Below are 16,646 nucleotides of genomic sequence, written 5' to 3'. Positions count from 1 at the left end.
GTGTGTGTGTATATATATATATATATATATATATATATATATATATATATATTACTTTTGGTTCATCAAGGATGCATTAAATGTATCACAGAAGTGACAGTAAAAAAGAAATGTTTTTCAAAAACTTTTTTTATTCATTAAAGTATCCTGGTAAAAAGTTTCCACAATAAAATATTAAGCAGCACAACTGTTTTCAACATTGGTGATAATAAGAAATGTTTCTTGAGCACCAGATCAGCATATTAGAATGAGTTCTAAAGGATCATGTGACACTGAATACTGGCGTAATGGCTGCTAAAAATTCAGCTTTGCCATAGGAATAAATTACATGTTAAAATATATTCAAATAGTAATCAGTTATTTTAAATTGTAATAGTATTTCAAAATATTACTGATGACCTTGATGAGCATAAGAGACATCTTTCAAAAACATTTAAAAAAGCACCAAAACTTTGAACTGAAGTGTATCTTTGCCATCAACCATGTATTAACATATTTACAGTTTTTATCTGTAGCTTTATGTTCTTGGCACCAGTTTTTGGTTACCTCGGTGATCGCTATGACAGGAAGCTTATCATGATCGCTGGGCTGATTGTGTGGATCGTCACAACATTGGGCAGCTCTTTTGTCGAAAAAACGGTAGAGTACTTTAAAGTATAGATTTACAGTTTAATCTTTGTAGTCTCACAATGTTAATGATATGTTTAAACTTGTACCTAAACTTTTGACCAATATCTTTTTTTTTTACTATCATATATTATATTATACTATATTTTATATAACAGTAAATTTAATTAAATTTAACAGTGTTAAAATTTTAAGAACAGAAATTAATTTTGTTTTAAGTTACATACAGTATCTGTCTTTACTCTTACCACAGCACTTCTGGGTTCTGGTCCTGACGAGGGCCTTAGTTGGGACAGGAGAAGCCAGTTACTCCACCATAGCTCCTACTATCATTGGTGACTTGTTCACTGGCACTAAGAGAACACTCATGATCTCCTTCTTCTACATCTTCATACCAGTTGGAAGGTGAAGGCCTTACTGCAAGCTACATATACAAACTTATTCAGACTTTTCACTGTTTGTATGACTCTGCTTCTCTGTGTTTGCGTGTTCCAGACAGACTGTGAGTCTGTGCTTTAGTGGTGGGGATTTTTCAGTGACTTTTTCTGCAGGTTATTTCGGCAAATGAACATCATTGACTCATTTATTTAAACCATTAATTTAAAAACTCTGATTCATTTAAGAACGAAACAAGCATTTCATTTACTCAGCTGATTTGTTCAAAATTCCGCTGCTCTGAGATGTGGAATGATAAATCTGTAGCTTTGTTTGGAACTAATTTCTTTGCCGTATCAAAAATAGACAAAGTAAATGGCAAAAATGTGTCAGTGTAGGTTACTTAATATTAACCTCTTGTTTTTTGAACTGTTGTATAAGATCACAATTACAGCACTCTTGCTTGTGTGGTATTGTATACAATTTTTCCTACATTGACAAGACTTTTGTTGAATCTTTTTTACTCTTTCTGACTGTATGTGTTCCTTTTTCTCTTTATTCAGTGGTCTTGGATATATTTTGGGGGCAACTATAGCTACTGCAACAGAGGATTGGCGTTGGGCCCTGAGGGTAAGAGAATATATATTTTCTAAATATATATTGAGTGACAACATTTTACAGAAAGCACTATTACAGCTTTACTGTGTTAGATTTAATATTCTGTTAATCTTGTTATAATTCAGTCAACTTAAATGTAGGCTCTGTACTGCATTATATTTTAACGGTCTAATTGGATTTCCTTCTAACTATTGCATAACTGTACTCCATTCAAGCTAAAAAAAAATCACTTTAAAGTGAATCAGAGTTAAAGCAGTGTATATGCTCTGTTCTCACTTAAACATTGCTCTTATACAGGGGGTTCAAAGCAGTATTGCAGAGGATCTAGCAATTATTTGATCTCAAACATCAAAAAATGAAGTGTATTAAACAAAAATGCAGTTTTAGGTTGATTTATTGATTCATTCGATTAAAAGTAAAATGTAATTTACAAGATTCTGTACATTACTGATTATTTTAGTGGCTTTGCAATGTAAGCATATATTGATTTAATATAATCAAGACATTTATAATGCTACATTTATAAAAGAATGTTACGTGGGCTGTATGAGTGTTGGTTCTGATGTAGGTCAATCCAGCGCTGGGAGGGCTGGGTCTGCTACTTCTGGTGTTTCTGATTCCTAATCCTCCTCGTGGAGCCTCCGACAACCAAGGGGGAGCAACCATGGAAAGCACCTCTTATATTGAGGACATCAAGTACCTCCTGAAGAAGTAAGTCATTGTAGAGATTCCATTACATTTCATTCAGTTTGGCATGTGCTCATTACACTTTTAATGATGTTTGGGTTTAAGCTTAGTTTCCTATGCTCTAGGGCAGTGGTCAACATGTGGGCACAGGGTGGCCTAAAATTATTCAATTAAAAAAAAAACTAATAAAAATGCTAAAAACACACAATGTGATGTAATGTGTGGTAAACCGTAACTGTCTTTATTCTCCCTTAAAGGAATAGTTCACCCAAAAATGTACTCACCCTCATGTTGTTCCAAACCTGTCAACGTTTCTTTCTTATGTTGAACACAAAAGAAGATATTTTGAAGAATTTTGAAAAAAACCCATGTACTTCTATAGTAGGGAAAGAAATATGGAAGACCATCAACTGTTTGATTACCAGAATTCTTCAAAATAACTTCTTTTATGTTCAGCATGAGAAAGAAACTCATACAGGTTTGGAACAACACGAGGGTGAGTAAATTAATATTTTTGGGTGAACTATCCCTTTAACTATTATTTTTGGATCTGTGCCTCCTTTCCAGTCGGAGTTTTGTCTGGTCTTCTCTTGGCGTGACTGCTATGGCTTTTGTCACAGGGGCTCTGGCCTTCTGGACCCCCACCTTCCTGTTTCGTGCACAGGTTACACAGGGTCTCAGACCACCATGCAATGAAGAGCCCTGTGACCCTTTAGACAGGTACAGCAAGTCTCTTTCCTTTTGACTTTATATAATTGGGCAGATCTTAAAGGAAAGCAGTGAGGTTAGCAGTAGACTAGTAGACTGAGATTAGCCAAAGATTGGTTAAACAGCAGAGACTTCCTCTGTGATAGTGTTCATATCAGCTTGTTCCTTGGTTAGATAAGACATACTCTCAGTGCAGCTGTTTTGCTCTTGCAATCCTGTCAATATATCTGTTTATTATGTTTCTCACCATTTCTCCAAACTGATTTGAGAGTATTCATGAGTTTAACAAAGTCAGACTGGTCTGGTAGGTTCTGTGAGAATCTGAGACAGAAATTGATCACCACACTGTTTCTTCTTTCTCTTGAGAAAGTTACATCTTTGGAGCTATCACAGTGGTGACAGGGATTGTTGGAGTGTTTCTGGGCACCTGCATTTCAAAGCAGCTGAGAGACAGGGTGCCCAATGCGGACCCTCTCATCTGTGCTGTAGGCATGCTCAGTTCCTCCCCCTGCTTTTTTATTGCCATCGTCCTGGCGACCACCAGCATCCCAGCCACATACGTAAGCAAGGATCAGCCACGTTCCTGCAGTTGGCTGGATTCGTTTGTGATGTTCAGTATTTGCATGAATGTTAAAGAAATAGTTCACCCAAAAATAAACATTCAAATCTGTATTACTGACTTTCTTCTGTGAAAAACAAGAAGCAAGAAGAACATTCATCTGAACATTTCAACTGTTTTTGTCCATACAATGAAAGTCAACAGGGTTTAAAACAACACTGCGCACTACTAACTTTAATTGCATGCTCACACAAAAAAAGTAGTCAGGGTTGCAACTTCATGAGGGTGATTAAGCAAAGACCGAATGTACATTTTTGGGTGAACTATTAATATACTCTTTTAATTGACCTAAACTTAAAAAATTTACTTAGGCACATAGATTGAATGTTTACAGTGTACCATAGATTATTTGCGGTCATAGTACAATGTAACCACCAGGGTGCGATATAGTCTCTAAATACCGTACTTGTCTCTTGTTTGATTTTTGTCATAATACAGACATTCATTGCTATTGGAGAGACTTTGCTGTCCCTCAACTGGGCTATTCTGGCGGACATTCTGCTGGTGAGAGGTTTACGCTTCTCAATACAACATAAAAAGTGGTGAAATGAAACACACACTCTTTTAAATTAGCACAGCATGTGGAGACCTGCTAAGTGATTCAATAAAGCTAATGGTATAAGATGAAAAAGTTACAGCATTATGCTTAAGAACTTTAGAAATGTTGAGAATACTGGTCTATTGTTTAATTATTTGTTCTTCATTTTCAAGTGTGTGATTATTAGAATACAACTGTTGAAAAATGTTGTTTATAAAAGACATTTTAAATCTTATTCTTATTTTTTTAGTATGTCGTTGTGCCAACTAGAAGAGCGACAGCTGAGGCCTTACAGATTATGGTCTGTCATCTCCTTGGAGATGCAGGAAGTCCATACCTTATTGCTTTGGAGCTATCACAGTGGTGACAGGGATTGTTGGAGTGTTTCTGGGCACCTGCATTTCAAAGCAGCTGAGAGACAGGGTGCCCAATGCGGACCCTCTCATCTGTGCTGTAGGCATGCTCAGTTCCTCCCCCTGCTTTTTTATTGCCATCGTCCTGGCGACCACCAGCATCCCAGCCACATACGTAAGCAAGGATCAGCCACGTTCCTGCAGTTGGCTGGATTCGTTTGTGATGTTCAGTATTTGCATGAATGTTAAAGAAATAGTTCACCCAAAAATAAACATTCAAATCTGTATTACTGACTTTCTTCTGTGAAAAACAAGAAGCAAGAAGAACATTCATCTGAACATTTCAACTGTTTTTGTCCATACAATGAAAGTCAACAGGGTTTAAAACAACACTGCGCACTACTAACTTTAATTGCATGCTCACACAAAAAAAGTAGTCAGGGTTGCAACTTCATGAGGGTGATTAAGCAAAGACCGAATGTACATTTTTGGGTGAACTATTAATATACTCTTTTAATTGACCTAAACTTAAAAAATTTACTTAGGCACATAGATTGAATGTTTACAGTGTACCATAGATTATTTGCGGTCATAGTACAATGTAACCACCAGGGTGCGATATAGTCTCTAAATACCGTACTTGTCTCTTGTTTGATTTTTGTCATAATACAGACATTCATTGCTATTGGAGAGACTTTGCTGTCCCTCAACTGGGCTATTCTGGCGGACATTCTGCTGGTGAGAGGTTTACGCTTCTCAATACAACATAAAAAGTGGTGAAATGAAACACACACTCTTTTAAATTAGCACAGCATGTGGAGACCTGCTAAGTGATTCAATAAAGCTAATGGTATAAGATGAAAAAGTTACAGCATTATGCTTAAGAACTTTAGAAATGTTGAGAATACTGGTCTATTGTTTAATTATTTGTTCTTCATTTTCAAGTGTGTGATTATTAGAATACAACTGTTGAAAAATGTTGTTTATAAAAGACATTTTAAATCTTATTCTTATTTTTTTAGTATGTCGTTGTGCCAACTAGAAGAGCGACAGCTGAGGCCTTACAGATTATGGTCTGTCATCTCCTTGGAGATGCAGGAAGTCCATACCTTATTGGTGCGGTAAGCATATTTTAATCCACAGTACTTTCATATAAAATAGCAGTGGGGTCAAAGGTTTTGCCGTCACTATCCAGAAGTGCTTTGGAACACATGACACTACTGGATACAAAATTGCACCTTGTGAAACAGCAATTGTCTTGGCATAGTTAAATTATTTTTCACAGTGTAATTTAAAAGACAAAAGGACTGTTAACTTTTTGTGTGTTTTGTTCAGATCTCAGATGCTCTGCTTAAGTACAATCCAGAATCTCCCAGCTGGGATTTCCGTAGACTGGAATATAGCTTTCTTCTGTGTCCATTCATTGGGGTCCTGGGAGGCCTGTTTTTCCTAATGACCTCTCTGTATATCAAAGAGGACAGGAAAGCAGCAGAACTGCTGGCTTCAGGTAATAACAGGCTTTTGTAATTACAGACTGTCCAAACTGTCTTTCTTCTTGGTGTCTACTTGTATGTTCTTGGACATAATCGACTGGTTTGATTTTACGTATGTTTAAAAAAGAAAAAATATAAGGCATTTAATGCATGCACAGCTCAAACCTAGGCAGATTTGAAAAACACGATAACAATATTAAATATAAGGGACATTTATTTTAATTCATAGTTACTGATTAATTGTTGACATCAAAAGCTGGTTATGTCAAGCTATTAAATGATTAAATCAATAAAACATTTATTTAAATGTGAAATTAATTGTAATTTATTCTAAACACACCTTATGACCTCTGTTAGCTTACACACTTGGCACAGATAATATTGTCTGTTAGCTAATGACAAAGTATAAAAGATTACACTGTGACCAAATCTGTGGTGCTGGGATATTTATACAAGGCTGGGTCAAAGGCCTCTTGTCCTGCTGGATCTTTTCCACTAATGGGCGTTATATGAACAGGGCATGATTATGAGAGAATTGTGTGCTTTAAAAAAATTAGAATAAAATATAAATTTGTGTGCATTTTTCTAATTTAATCTAAAATTAAACTAGAAATGAATACTTTTAAATAAATTAATTAGGAAATTACCTTTATTAAGCCTGCTTAACAAAATTCAGCGTTGACTTCACAGAAATAAATTAAATTTTAAAATATATTGTATAAAATATAGAATTTTTCGGACAAAATATAATGAACTAAAAGTGTAATATTTTACAATATTTCTGTTTTTACTCTATTTTTGCAGCTTTGGTAAGCATACGAGACATCTTTTAAAGAATATTTAAAACAATCTTTCAGTGTACAGTATATAGGCTAAATGATTTTAACAATTAACAATAAAACATACATCATTTTAAGAATGTCTTGATATTGAAATTATGGCGTGTAGTGAATCAGCTCAAAGGGGAAATATGAATAATTAATCATAACTAGTTATAATTAATTATAAATATTTAGATCCGCTGTAAGTATTTACTTGACCTCTCAGGGTCAACTGTCTGTCAATTCTAAGAACGTTAATTTCCTGGTTAAGGGAAATAACTTTCTTACTGTACAACTCTACACAGAGCCTGTAGCATAAATCTGCATGATTAAGGGACTCCAGTTATGAGCAAACAATGAACAAAGTCAAGTGTGATACAAGCAAGACTTTATTAACTACATAAACACTTAAAAAAAAAACTAGTCTAACATACACCTACACATACACACACACACACACACGCATACAGTTGGTATAGGAAAAGGAGTTAAAGTTTAGGCAGTAAAAAGAAGAGAAATAAGAATATGAAACTATGGTACCATTTGATATTCAGCAGATCTACCGCCTGAAGGAAACATCAGATTCTTAGTTCAAACACACCTTTGTAAAAAGATGCAAATGATACCTAATGTATCAATTAATAAGACTAAGTTTGAATACTTGCACGTCTCGTCTGTCTGAAAGAAAGGCTTGATGCAATCTGAAGGCTCGCGTGGATCTTTGCTGAAGTTGGTTGATGAAAAAGAACCAGTTTGAGTCAGAGAATCTTGGTGAATGGAAAAGTCAAGGCCGAAGCCTGGCACGAACTTAGGGTGTCCTGGAGCGTTGTAGCTCACATCTTCTCAAAACCTAACGCACAAACTAGTAAAGATTCTTAGAACACTAATATGTTGCATAGGTATCAGCATGTAATATGCACTCTCGTTTAGATCATCAGAAGATGAATTCATAGATACTAAACATGGTAGGATTACATATAGGTAAGATGAGAGGAACGAGTGGTTCCATCATAAGCCTGCATAAAACAGTATACAATATAAAAGACAATATACAAGGACAGTAACAACATACACAATGACCTGAAGGATATGTGTGTTCATTCAAAGAAAGGTTTTCCTATGAATTAATTAGAGAAGAGTCCATTTTTACTGTGCATTGTGTCTTTCCTATGGAAAATGTAGTGAGTTTCTCTACCCACATTCCTTTGGGCAATAAAACCAGTGATATCAGCATTGGTTGCCATGGAATCAGAGGCCTATTCTGCCTTCCTGAGGTGTTAAGACGCATTTCGGGGGAAGGGTCCACAGGCCCTCATATGGCCTGTTAACTGAGGGGTGTTACGAAGTATTTGTTAAATATAACTAACAAAAACTATATTGTGTGTCTGATTGGTCCAGACGCTACAGGCGGTACTAATGACAGTAGCACTTAAGCTGCACAAACATGATTTCAGATTATCCATAGAGTATCTTGTGTGTAGAATCTATCTAAACTATTCCTTATTTATTTTATGGCATAACGTTTCTTTGTTTTAAGCTCATAAATCCTGAGTATAAAGATTTCCTCTCCTCTCTTATATCTATAAAGAAGGAAAAACAATAAGATTAGTTGTAAACCAGTGCCACCAGTAGCTTCCTCTGTCTTCATATCTGCTGGTTCTTTGTTTAGAAAGAACAGAAGATACTGTTTACTGCAGCTCTTTCTGTACTTGTCAAATTTCTGATTTATCGAGGGCCGAAATCTAATAATATCACAGTCCAAAGCACTTGTTTGGAAATGTGAAAGGCTGTCAAGAATGCAGTCTTGGAGCTGGTTTGAATGTTACTCCATAGCGGTACATAAATACATATATTTGAATAATTTTCTTCCTTTTCGTCTTCTTCAATTCAGGACAAGCTCCTGAACCACCAGAGACATCCACAGAGTCAGTGTGACCTTTTAAACACCAACCAAGACCTTGGATGAACTTTCTGCATCAAGCAGACACTTGTGATTGCGCATGTGAATGCATGAAATGAGACACAGATTAATGGACGGATTTTAGAATCTTTGATTGTACAAGAAACATGTACAAGTTTACAACACATAAGCACTGGACTGCAATCTTACTAAGAAAAAAAAAATCAGGCATTGTATTTTTATGTTTTAAACATTTTTGTAATTGTAATGCCATACACTTGTGACTTATCATTGTCTCGCTTACACATTTTCCTTTTTTAGATATAGTTTTGTAATTTTTACCCATTTATGTTAAACAAAATGTTGGCAGACAAAGCTCGGCATACCATGTACTTGTCATTAGAAGCTTTCGTCCTGCTTTTTTCTCTTGGCAGCTGTGTGCTACTAATGAGAGCCTCAGGGGAACAAGGGGGAGAACATCCCCTTCTGGAATAAAACTGAAAGCTTGAAATACTGTATGTACCAAATTAGTCCTCCAGTGTACTTGAAATGTGTGGCAAATTAATAGGCTATTTAAATGTCATTATTATTTTTATTGTACTGTTTTAGTTCATTGTACTGTTGATCTTTTTCCTTTTTTTTTTTTTTTTTTTACAAAAAGCTTTTAAATAAATGCATATGCTTTTTATTTTCATGGCTTGCCTGCAATAAAATTTCCATATACACTAGCTATTGAATTCTGTCATACCCCTAAGAAACAGTAGGTGGCAGAATATACTTATGTTTAAACCACCTCAAAACATTTAGACCTAAACTTTTGGAGCATTACTAAGCAATATCTTGAATCCTCTATAACAGAGATAGTGTCAAATGTGGTAGTTAGAGTTTCTAAATGTGGTTATTTCTATTTTCAACGTTGGATAAGACACCTCAGAATAAACCTTAGGAGGTCAAGAAAACGGAGCTGTTCTATTCGTTTCCTATTGCGTTTCAAACCTGTTCAAAATTTATGATGTATCTAATTACAAATCAATAATTAGTTTACTAAATAGCAGTTTACACACACACACACACAAAAAGGCAGAATGTGTTGCCAACTGTCATTTTTTCTATGTCACAAAGCTAAATGCTTTTTTTAAGATGAGTTTTTTTTGTCTTTTATTTAGATAAGACAGTGAAGTGAGTGACGGGAGAGAGAGGGGGCGGGCGAGATCGAGAAAGATCCAGGAGCCGAGATTCGAACTCGGGACACCCGCAGCTCAACTGCGCTATAGCCTATGTCGGCGCGCTGCACACAGGGCCTTCGTCGCCGACCTAAATGCTTTTTGTAATTATATTTAGTTAATGAGTAAGCATGCTTTTACTACAATTAATAGAAAATCAAGAGAAGGTCAGGACCTCTAAGGTGGGACAAGCCAAAATCTCCAATTGATCCATTTAAAACTAGCTTCTTTTTATGCGAGGTGTATGTAATGTTAAAAAATAGTTTATCAAACGTATCTAATAGGTGTCAGACCAAAAAAACAAAAAAAAATAAAAAACATTGTATTTGCGCCAAGAGTCACCAAAGTGCATGATGTGCCATTACTGTTGAACCTGTGGTAATTGTCTTGGTGGTCCTAAGAGATCCTAAGGCTCATTAGCCCACCTGATGAAGGTAATTAAAAATCTATTGCAGGTATTAGCCAAGTCCTGTAGTGTGTGTTAAGCAGTATAATATGAGCTAGCTGTACACTTATCACGTCATCTTCTATTAATACAGTCCAGAAAGTACATTTATTGATTATTGCTTTAATGGAGCTGAATAACTTGCTGATATTTAATAAGATGCATGAGCCTTAGCACTTGATGTCCCTGGTTAGGAAATAATTCGGCCAATCCTATTTATGTCTTAGTGTGTGCATCTGTGTATTTGATGCCTGTAAGACACGCTGCCTGTTTTGAAACAGGGAACTGTCAATCATCCAGCTAAACCCAGTGTCAGTGTCATTACACATGAGCTCACATACAAACAAGCCCTAACACCCCCAAACCCTCACACACATATCATATAAACCATAAAACGTATAAAAATAATGCAGATACCCGAACACAGACCTCCAAACATAAACTGAGCCGCTTGCTTCAGATAGGCAGTCACTTTGTCATCACTTATACAAATAGACCTGGGACAAACTCCACTCAAAGCTCATTCCCAGGGTTTAAAATTAGTCGTGAGCTTAATAGATGTCAAGATATTCTTGTAACGGTGCTGTTTGGCAGTATTGAAAGGACAGATAATATTGTTTTCCATTTATGTAACCAGTAGTCCAGTGCACACCCTTTCAAATACTTTCCTCATAACACTGAACTTAAACTCAGAGTGCTATTGACCGCAGAAGGTCAAGGTAATTCATTTAAAGCCATTGTCGCTCGTTTGTTTGCCTTTGGCTAAAATCCATTTCCTCTAGCCTGTTTTGTTCTTCTCATCCGCGCTTTCTTGTTTTTCTGACCTTGCGGTCAGAATTTGTAAGCCTTTTTAGCGACAATCTTCATACTTCAGCTTGAATAAGGAGGTAGGCTACATGCCTAACCACACTGAGAAAACATAGACACACGCACATAGACACAAACGTACCTGAAAAACATTCCATTCGGGTAATAGTTTGACCCGCAATTAGGACACAATAGGTATTGTCTGCCCTCCCTTTATCTGAGCAGTTGTGTGTTTCCCCTGATCACGCTGAACCTGGCAGGAAGCTGTCACAATGCCTAATAAATTTACAGGGCGATCAATGAGAAGCATTACGTTGAGGCAAGAGGAGAGAGAGAGAGAGAGAGAGAGAGAGAAAGCATACACGTATAGCGTTTCATAACCATGCACATGAGGCATGCAGTTTAAACATGCACAAACAGACTCATACTTTCATAAACAGTAAATTATTGATGCACTTTGATTTATCTGGCATCCGAACAATACAAAAGAACAAAGCGCCTTACAGTAACAAAGTTTGTTGTGCAGTTTATTCAAATGCCCTTAGCTTTTGCGTATGTTGAATTATGATGATGCTATGGCCTTCATAACTTTACAATGCAGTAATTATTGTTGAATTGCATTTTGCTGTGTTGCTCTACAGGATCATGCTGGGTCATACTGGTGTTGGGGAATAACTAGCTAAAATTAACACTAGCACTCTCTATTCTATTTCTATTTTATCTACTTGTTTTCTTTTTATTTATTTATTTAAGAAACTTGACCTTCTAACACACTCTATTTTATTTCTATTCTAACTGCTTGTTTTTTTTTTTTTAAATGACCCTCTAACACTAGGGCTCTCTATTCTTTTTCTATTCTTTTGACATGTTTTCTTTTTATTAAAAAAATTGACCCTGTAACTCTAGCGTTTTCCATTCTTTTTCTATTCTATCTACTTGTTTTCTTTTTATTTATTATTAAAAAAACCTTGCTACATGTACTGCGTTAGACTAACCACAGCACTTACATACTATTGCTCTTTTGTTGGTTTTGATTGCTTCTATTGTCCTCATTTATAAGTCAGCCAAATGACTACATGTAAATGTAAATTAGTGACATTTTTCTTTTTCCAACGAGTGGTGGTGTAGCACGACCAAAAGTCATGTCGCTGTTTTAAATGTCTAAGCTGAGGGAATAAAACTCGCTCATCTTGTCGTCTCTTCTCTCTCGCTTTCTTTATCTCTTAGCATTATCAAGAAGGATTCATTCTAGTGAATTGCCGCGTACTTAATGGTTCGCTCTCTCATTTGTAGCACTGTAAAATTCAAGTCAACTCGTATGCATCGATGGAAAATTCAGATTGATTCTAGTGAATCGGTTCGTTCAGACAGTTACATAAGTTTGAAGCTATACTGTGTCTAGCTCTATAGGCCCCAGATGGCACAAGATGAAAGATTTGTTATCAGTGTCTCTCGTGTCGGGGAGGAAGAGGCCACTCCCTGTCTTATCACTCTCGACCAGAGGGGTCCGTGACATCACAGAGGTCCCTACATGCATTTGATTACTAATGTGTCTTCATAAAACTGACTCATCGCACTGTCCTGTCTGTTCAGAGCAGTGGACATGGATGGAGTTATGCCAATACTAATTTCAGTAGTCTATCTATTTTTATAACCTGTGTAAATCGTTCAGGCCACACACATGGGCTTACACACAAGAAAAGTTTGTATTTCCTTGACACATGCAATAAAAAACAAGCATTACACAGATTCAAATGGTCAATATGACATGAAAACCGACCCATACTTTTTTGTGGTCATGTTTGAGTGATTCATTGGCACAATGATGCCATGGATTTGAAGTTGTACTATATAGACATATGAATAGTACAGTCAGTGTAATATATTCAGTGTTTTGTAGTGAGCTATTTGTTACCTCTGCTGCATGCATGTATTAGTTTCACTTCAGCTACTCTAGGAACCTGTTGTTAATGTGTTGATTGGGTTGATTACTGTCTGCTAATGAACTGCAGATCTCTAATACTCCTGCCAGGATTCACTTAAGAGCTCTGCTCTGAGATCAGCCCTCAGCATATGGATTCCTATTAGCACTGCAATGAAGCAGCTTAGAAAACTGCTCTCAGAAGGAAGGGTTGTTCCTGTTTACTTTACTGATTGCTTTGACAAAACATGCAAATGGAAATCGTTACATCCCAACTTTTTTGGGGTACTGTTTAATTATATATGTGAATAAACAGCTTGGAAGTAAATACAATACAGTACAAAGGTTGGCAGAAAAAGTATACATGGAAATATCTATGAAATATATCTTCATTTATTATTAAAAAAAACATAAAAATTAGTGCTGTCAAATCAATTAATCGTGATTAATCACATCCAAAATATAAACATAATATATGTGTGTATATAAATACACACACATTCATGTATAGATTTAAGAAATATATATAATATATATTTATATTTATATACATGTATGTGTATGTGTATTTACATATACATATAAATATAAATATACACAGTACAAACATATATTATGCAAACACAAACTTTTATTTTGGATGCAATTAATCACGATTAATCGATTTGACAGCACTAATAAAAATTGGCAAACAATTGGTAAGTTTACCGACACAAAACATGCTTAATTTTGATACAGACTTCACTGAAAATAATGATAACCTTTTGTGCCTCTTTTAGATGGCACAATAATACGCTGTTCACTAGCAGAACGTAAGCTTCTAGAGGGCACATAACTCTGAAGTAATGAATTTAGGTAAATGGGTGCAGAGCCAGTGGTGGTTTTGTAGGCAAACATTAGTTCAACAAGTGAGTCAGGTGTTGATTCTGTAAGCGCTCTGATCGACTGACTTCAGTGAAGAATTCATCAGCCCTGTTACTAATCATTAAATAACCTGCTCAAAAGAGTAATTTGTTTGAAATTTAGACATCATTGGTTGATCTGTATGTTTTTGATTCACTGAAAAGAACCGGATCATAATGATTCATTGTTTGTGAATCAGACGTGTGTTTGAGTCATTTAATCTTCATTCGGACTATACTGATGGTGTTTGTTTTTGCATACTGTTCCTGTCTTCATGATGATGTCGCAGTAGAAGTTCGTTTCCTGACCACATTTTATTGGATTGCATTCAATAACAACTGCAAATTCACATCCACAACTATGAGAAAGGTAAAATGTGATTCCTTTAAGCATCGTTGAAAGGCGGTACTGGAAACATTAGAAACAATAATTGTTTGCCTCAAAACCTGCCAACCTCCAACCCAACCGTTTCTAAAGATCTACTAAATGATCGGTAGGATACGACTGATACATTTAATTATCGAACAACTACAGCGTGAGTGCTACAAATTCATTTATAGCCTATTTTCATTTTGTGAACGCTGCATCTCGTTGTCATTTTGTTTAAACTGTCAGTCTTTAGTTTTTCAAATGACAGTCTTTATGTCGCCCCACATTTAGCTCAGAGCACATTAAAAAAGCTGAAACCCAAAAGAATGAGACCAAAACTGAGGTCAGGTTCTTAATCACACAGTGTAGGCCTATCTGTGGTGTGTGCTCTCCCATGTATTTAGCATTCCTGCATGCAAGTTGCTTTTCTGCGTTCCTCTTCTTTTTCCCTGTGTGTTTCTGCCACCATCCAGAAAGCAAACACATAAATGCAGGAGGGTAATTACAAAGGACTCAGCGACTAAAAATATTGAACACAACTGCACTGCAAAGAGATGCACTGAGATCAGATTACACTGGGCCCCCATTCCATAACTAACTGCATTGCCGAAGTGTGCACTACAGAGGCTGAAATACACAATAACTTGAAAAGTTTACTATATATCACACTGAAATAGTTTTATGCTGAACTAAGTCACTGACTCAATTTGTTTCCATTTCTAAATCAGTATCTGCAGTCTTTGTCACACAGATGGGACTTGCACTCACACACATTGCCGGCATGTGTGCATCTAGAAATATCCTTTCCCAAACACACACAAAGCACTCCCTGTGCGCACACACACTTTCATTACAGCCTTATCGATCATGCCCTTCTTGTTCGTCCAAGGGATTATGACTTCAAATAGCACCCCCTCAGTGTCTCTACTAGGCACCATGAAACAAAAAACTGTGGGAATAAAGTATGAGGAGACAGACAGGGAATATAAAGGACTGCTTGTCGCAATATGGATTTCATAGGTTATTGGCCTCTGTGAATCTATCTATCTATCTATTTATCTATGGTTCATTGAAATCTGGAGGCAGACATCAGAATTCAGCACACAGGCTGTGAGTGTGATTGTGGCGGTGAGCAGGGTTAGAGGAGGATAGTCACAGCGTCTCTGTCTGCAAACGCAGGCTGAAGCAGTCTGGAAAGAATGGGTCCCTTTACCAAAGTGTTATAAAAAAATTAAAAAAATCATACTGACCCCAAACTTCTGAATAGATGTATATGTGCGTGTGTGAATCTTTACATTTTTATGCATTTGTGTACGAGTGTGTCCATGTTTGCTTTGACCATGAATGTGTTTTATGTGAGTATCCTGCTGTTTTGTGATCCATGTTGGTGGTTTGACGTTCTTGCCTATTGTGCCCCCTTGATGTGGTCACACTTTCATCCTAAAACAGCAGGGATGAGGGGGTCGAAGGTCACTGAGGTCAGCAGTGACATGGTCTTTACCTTCCCGCACGTCTCCTTGGCTCCAAAAACAATAACAAAAATGCATGTGTGTGCATAAGTGTGTGTCCATGCCGGCCTTTGTCTGAAGCTTGCAAATGACATGACCATATATGTATGCTCTATATATTTCAGCTATAAAGGTGGAAATAGCTGCAGCTATTCAACAGACTTCAAACATGCTCATGCTTATTTTATAGACAGAAAAGACAGAAGCATTGTCAGTTTGATTACGGGATAGGTAGGCCAACAATGAAAATTATTTACTCACCCTCATGTTGTTTCCAAATTATTTTTTTCCCATTATATTTTTTAAATTATCCATTTAAATTATTTATAAACCACATATTAATGCCTTATTCTGCATGACCATATTTTAGATCCCTTAATCCTAGCCCATACCTAAACTTAACAACTACCTTACTAACTATTAAAGGTCCCATATTGTCAAAACTGAAATTTCCTGGCTTTTTTTCACGATAACTGAGGTCTAGGGACTATTTAACTACCATATAAGTTGCAAAACAGTCAGTCCACAGTAAAATGCACACAGCCTGCATAAAGTAGCTGTGATTTTTCAGGAACCGTTGTGACTTCCGTAAAAAGTTGACGTCAGAACTACTCAGTCACCGCCTTCAGTCACCACCCCGAGCACTGCCCACAGTCCCACTCTCCTTTTGCCAAACCCCCAGACAACATCGCGTCCATGCCATTGCTGAGCAACAACAACACGGAAACATG

The 16,646-nt window shown here is 36.5% G+C and overlaps 1 protein-coding gene across 3 annotated transcripts in view; it reads left to right on the top strand.

The window, feature by feature from the left end:
- Nucleotides 1-9,583, top strand: part of LOC107712368 (protein spinster homolog 3) — a 12,407-nt gene extending 2,824 nt beyond the window's left edge. The window contains exons 2-11 of one of the 3 annotated variants that reach the window (XM_016517596.1): nt 516-639; nt 881-1,032; nt 1,566-1,632; nt 2,189-2,331; nt 2,875-3,032; nt 4,516-4,700; nt 5,198-5,263; nt 5,548-5,646; nt 5,861-6,032; nt 8,731-9,583. In XM_016517596.1, the coding sequence (XP_016373082.1) occupies nt 520-639; nt 881-1,032; nt 1,566-1,632; nt 2,189-2,331; nt 2,875-3,032; nt 4,516-4,700; nt 5,198-5,263; nt 5,548-5,646; nt 5,861-6,032; nt 8,731-8,774 (1,206 nt within the window). In that variant the 5' untranslated portion in view covers nt 516-519 and the 3' untranslated portion in view covers nt 8,775-9,583. Of the gene's footprint in view, nt 1-502; nt 640-880; nt 1,033-1,565; nt 1,633-2,188; nt 2,332-2,874; nt 3,033-3,385; nt 3,576-4,072; nt 4,139-4,515; nt 4,701-5,197; nt 5,264-5,547; nt 5,647-5,860; nt 6,033-8,730 lie in introns of all 3 variants that reach the window. The other 2 variants (XM_016517597.1, XM_016517595.1) reach the window with 2 other exon arrangements.
- The last annotated feature ends 7,063 nt before the right edge of the window (nt 9,584-16,646 follow it).

Source organism: Sinocyclocheilus rhinocerous, unplaced genomic scaffold, assembly GCF_001515625.1.
Source record: "Sinocyclocheilus rhinocerous isolate Xijiao unplaced genomic scaffold, SAMN03320098_v1.1 scaffold298, whole genome shotgun sequence".
Lineage (NCBI taxonomy): Eukaryota > Metazoa > Chordata > Actinopteri > Cypriniformes > Cyprinidae > Sinocyclocheilus > Sinocyclocheilus rhinocerous.
This window is presented reverse-complemented; position numbering and strand designations above follow the sequence as displayed.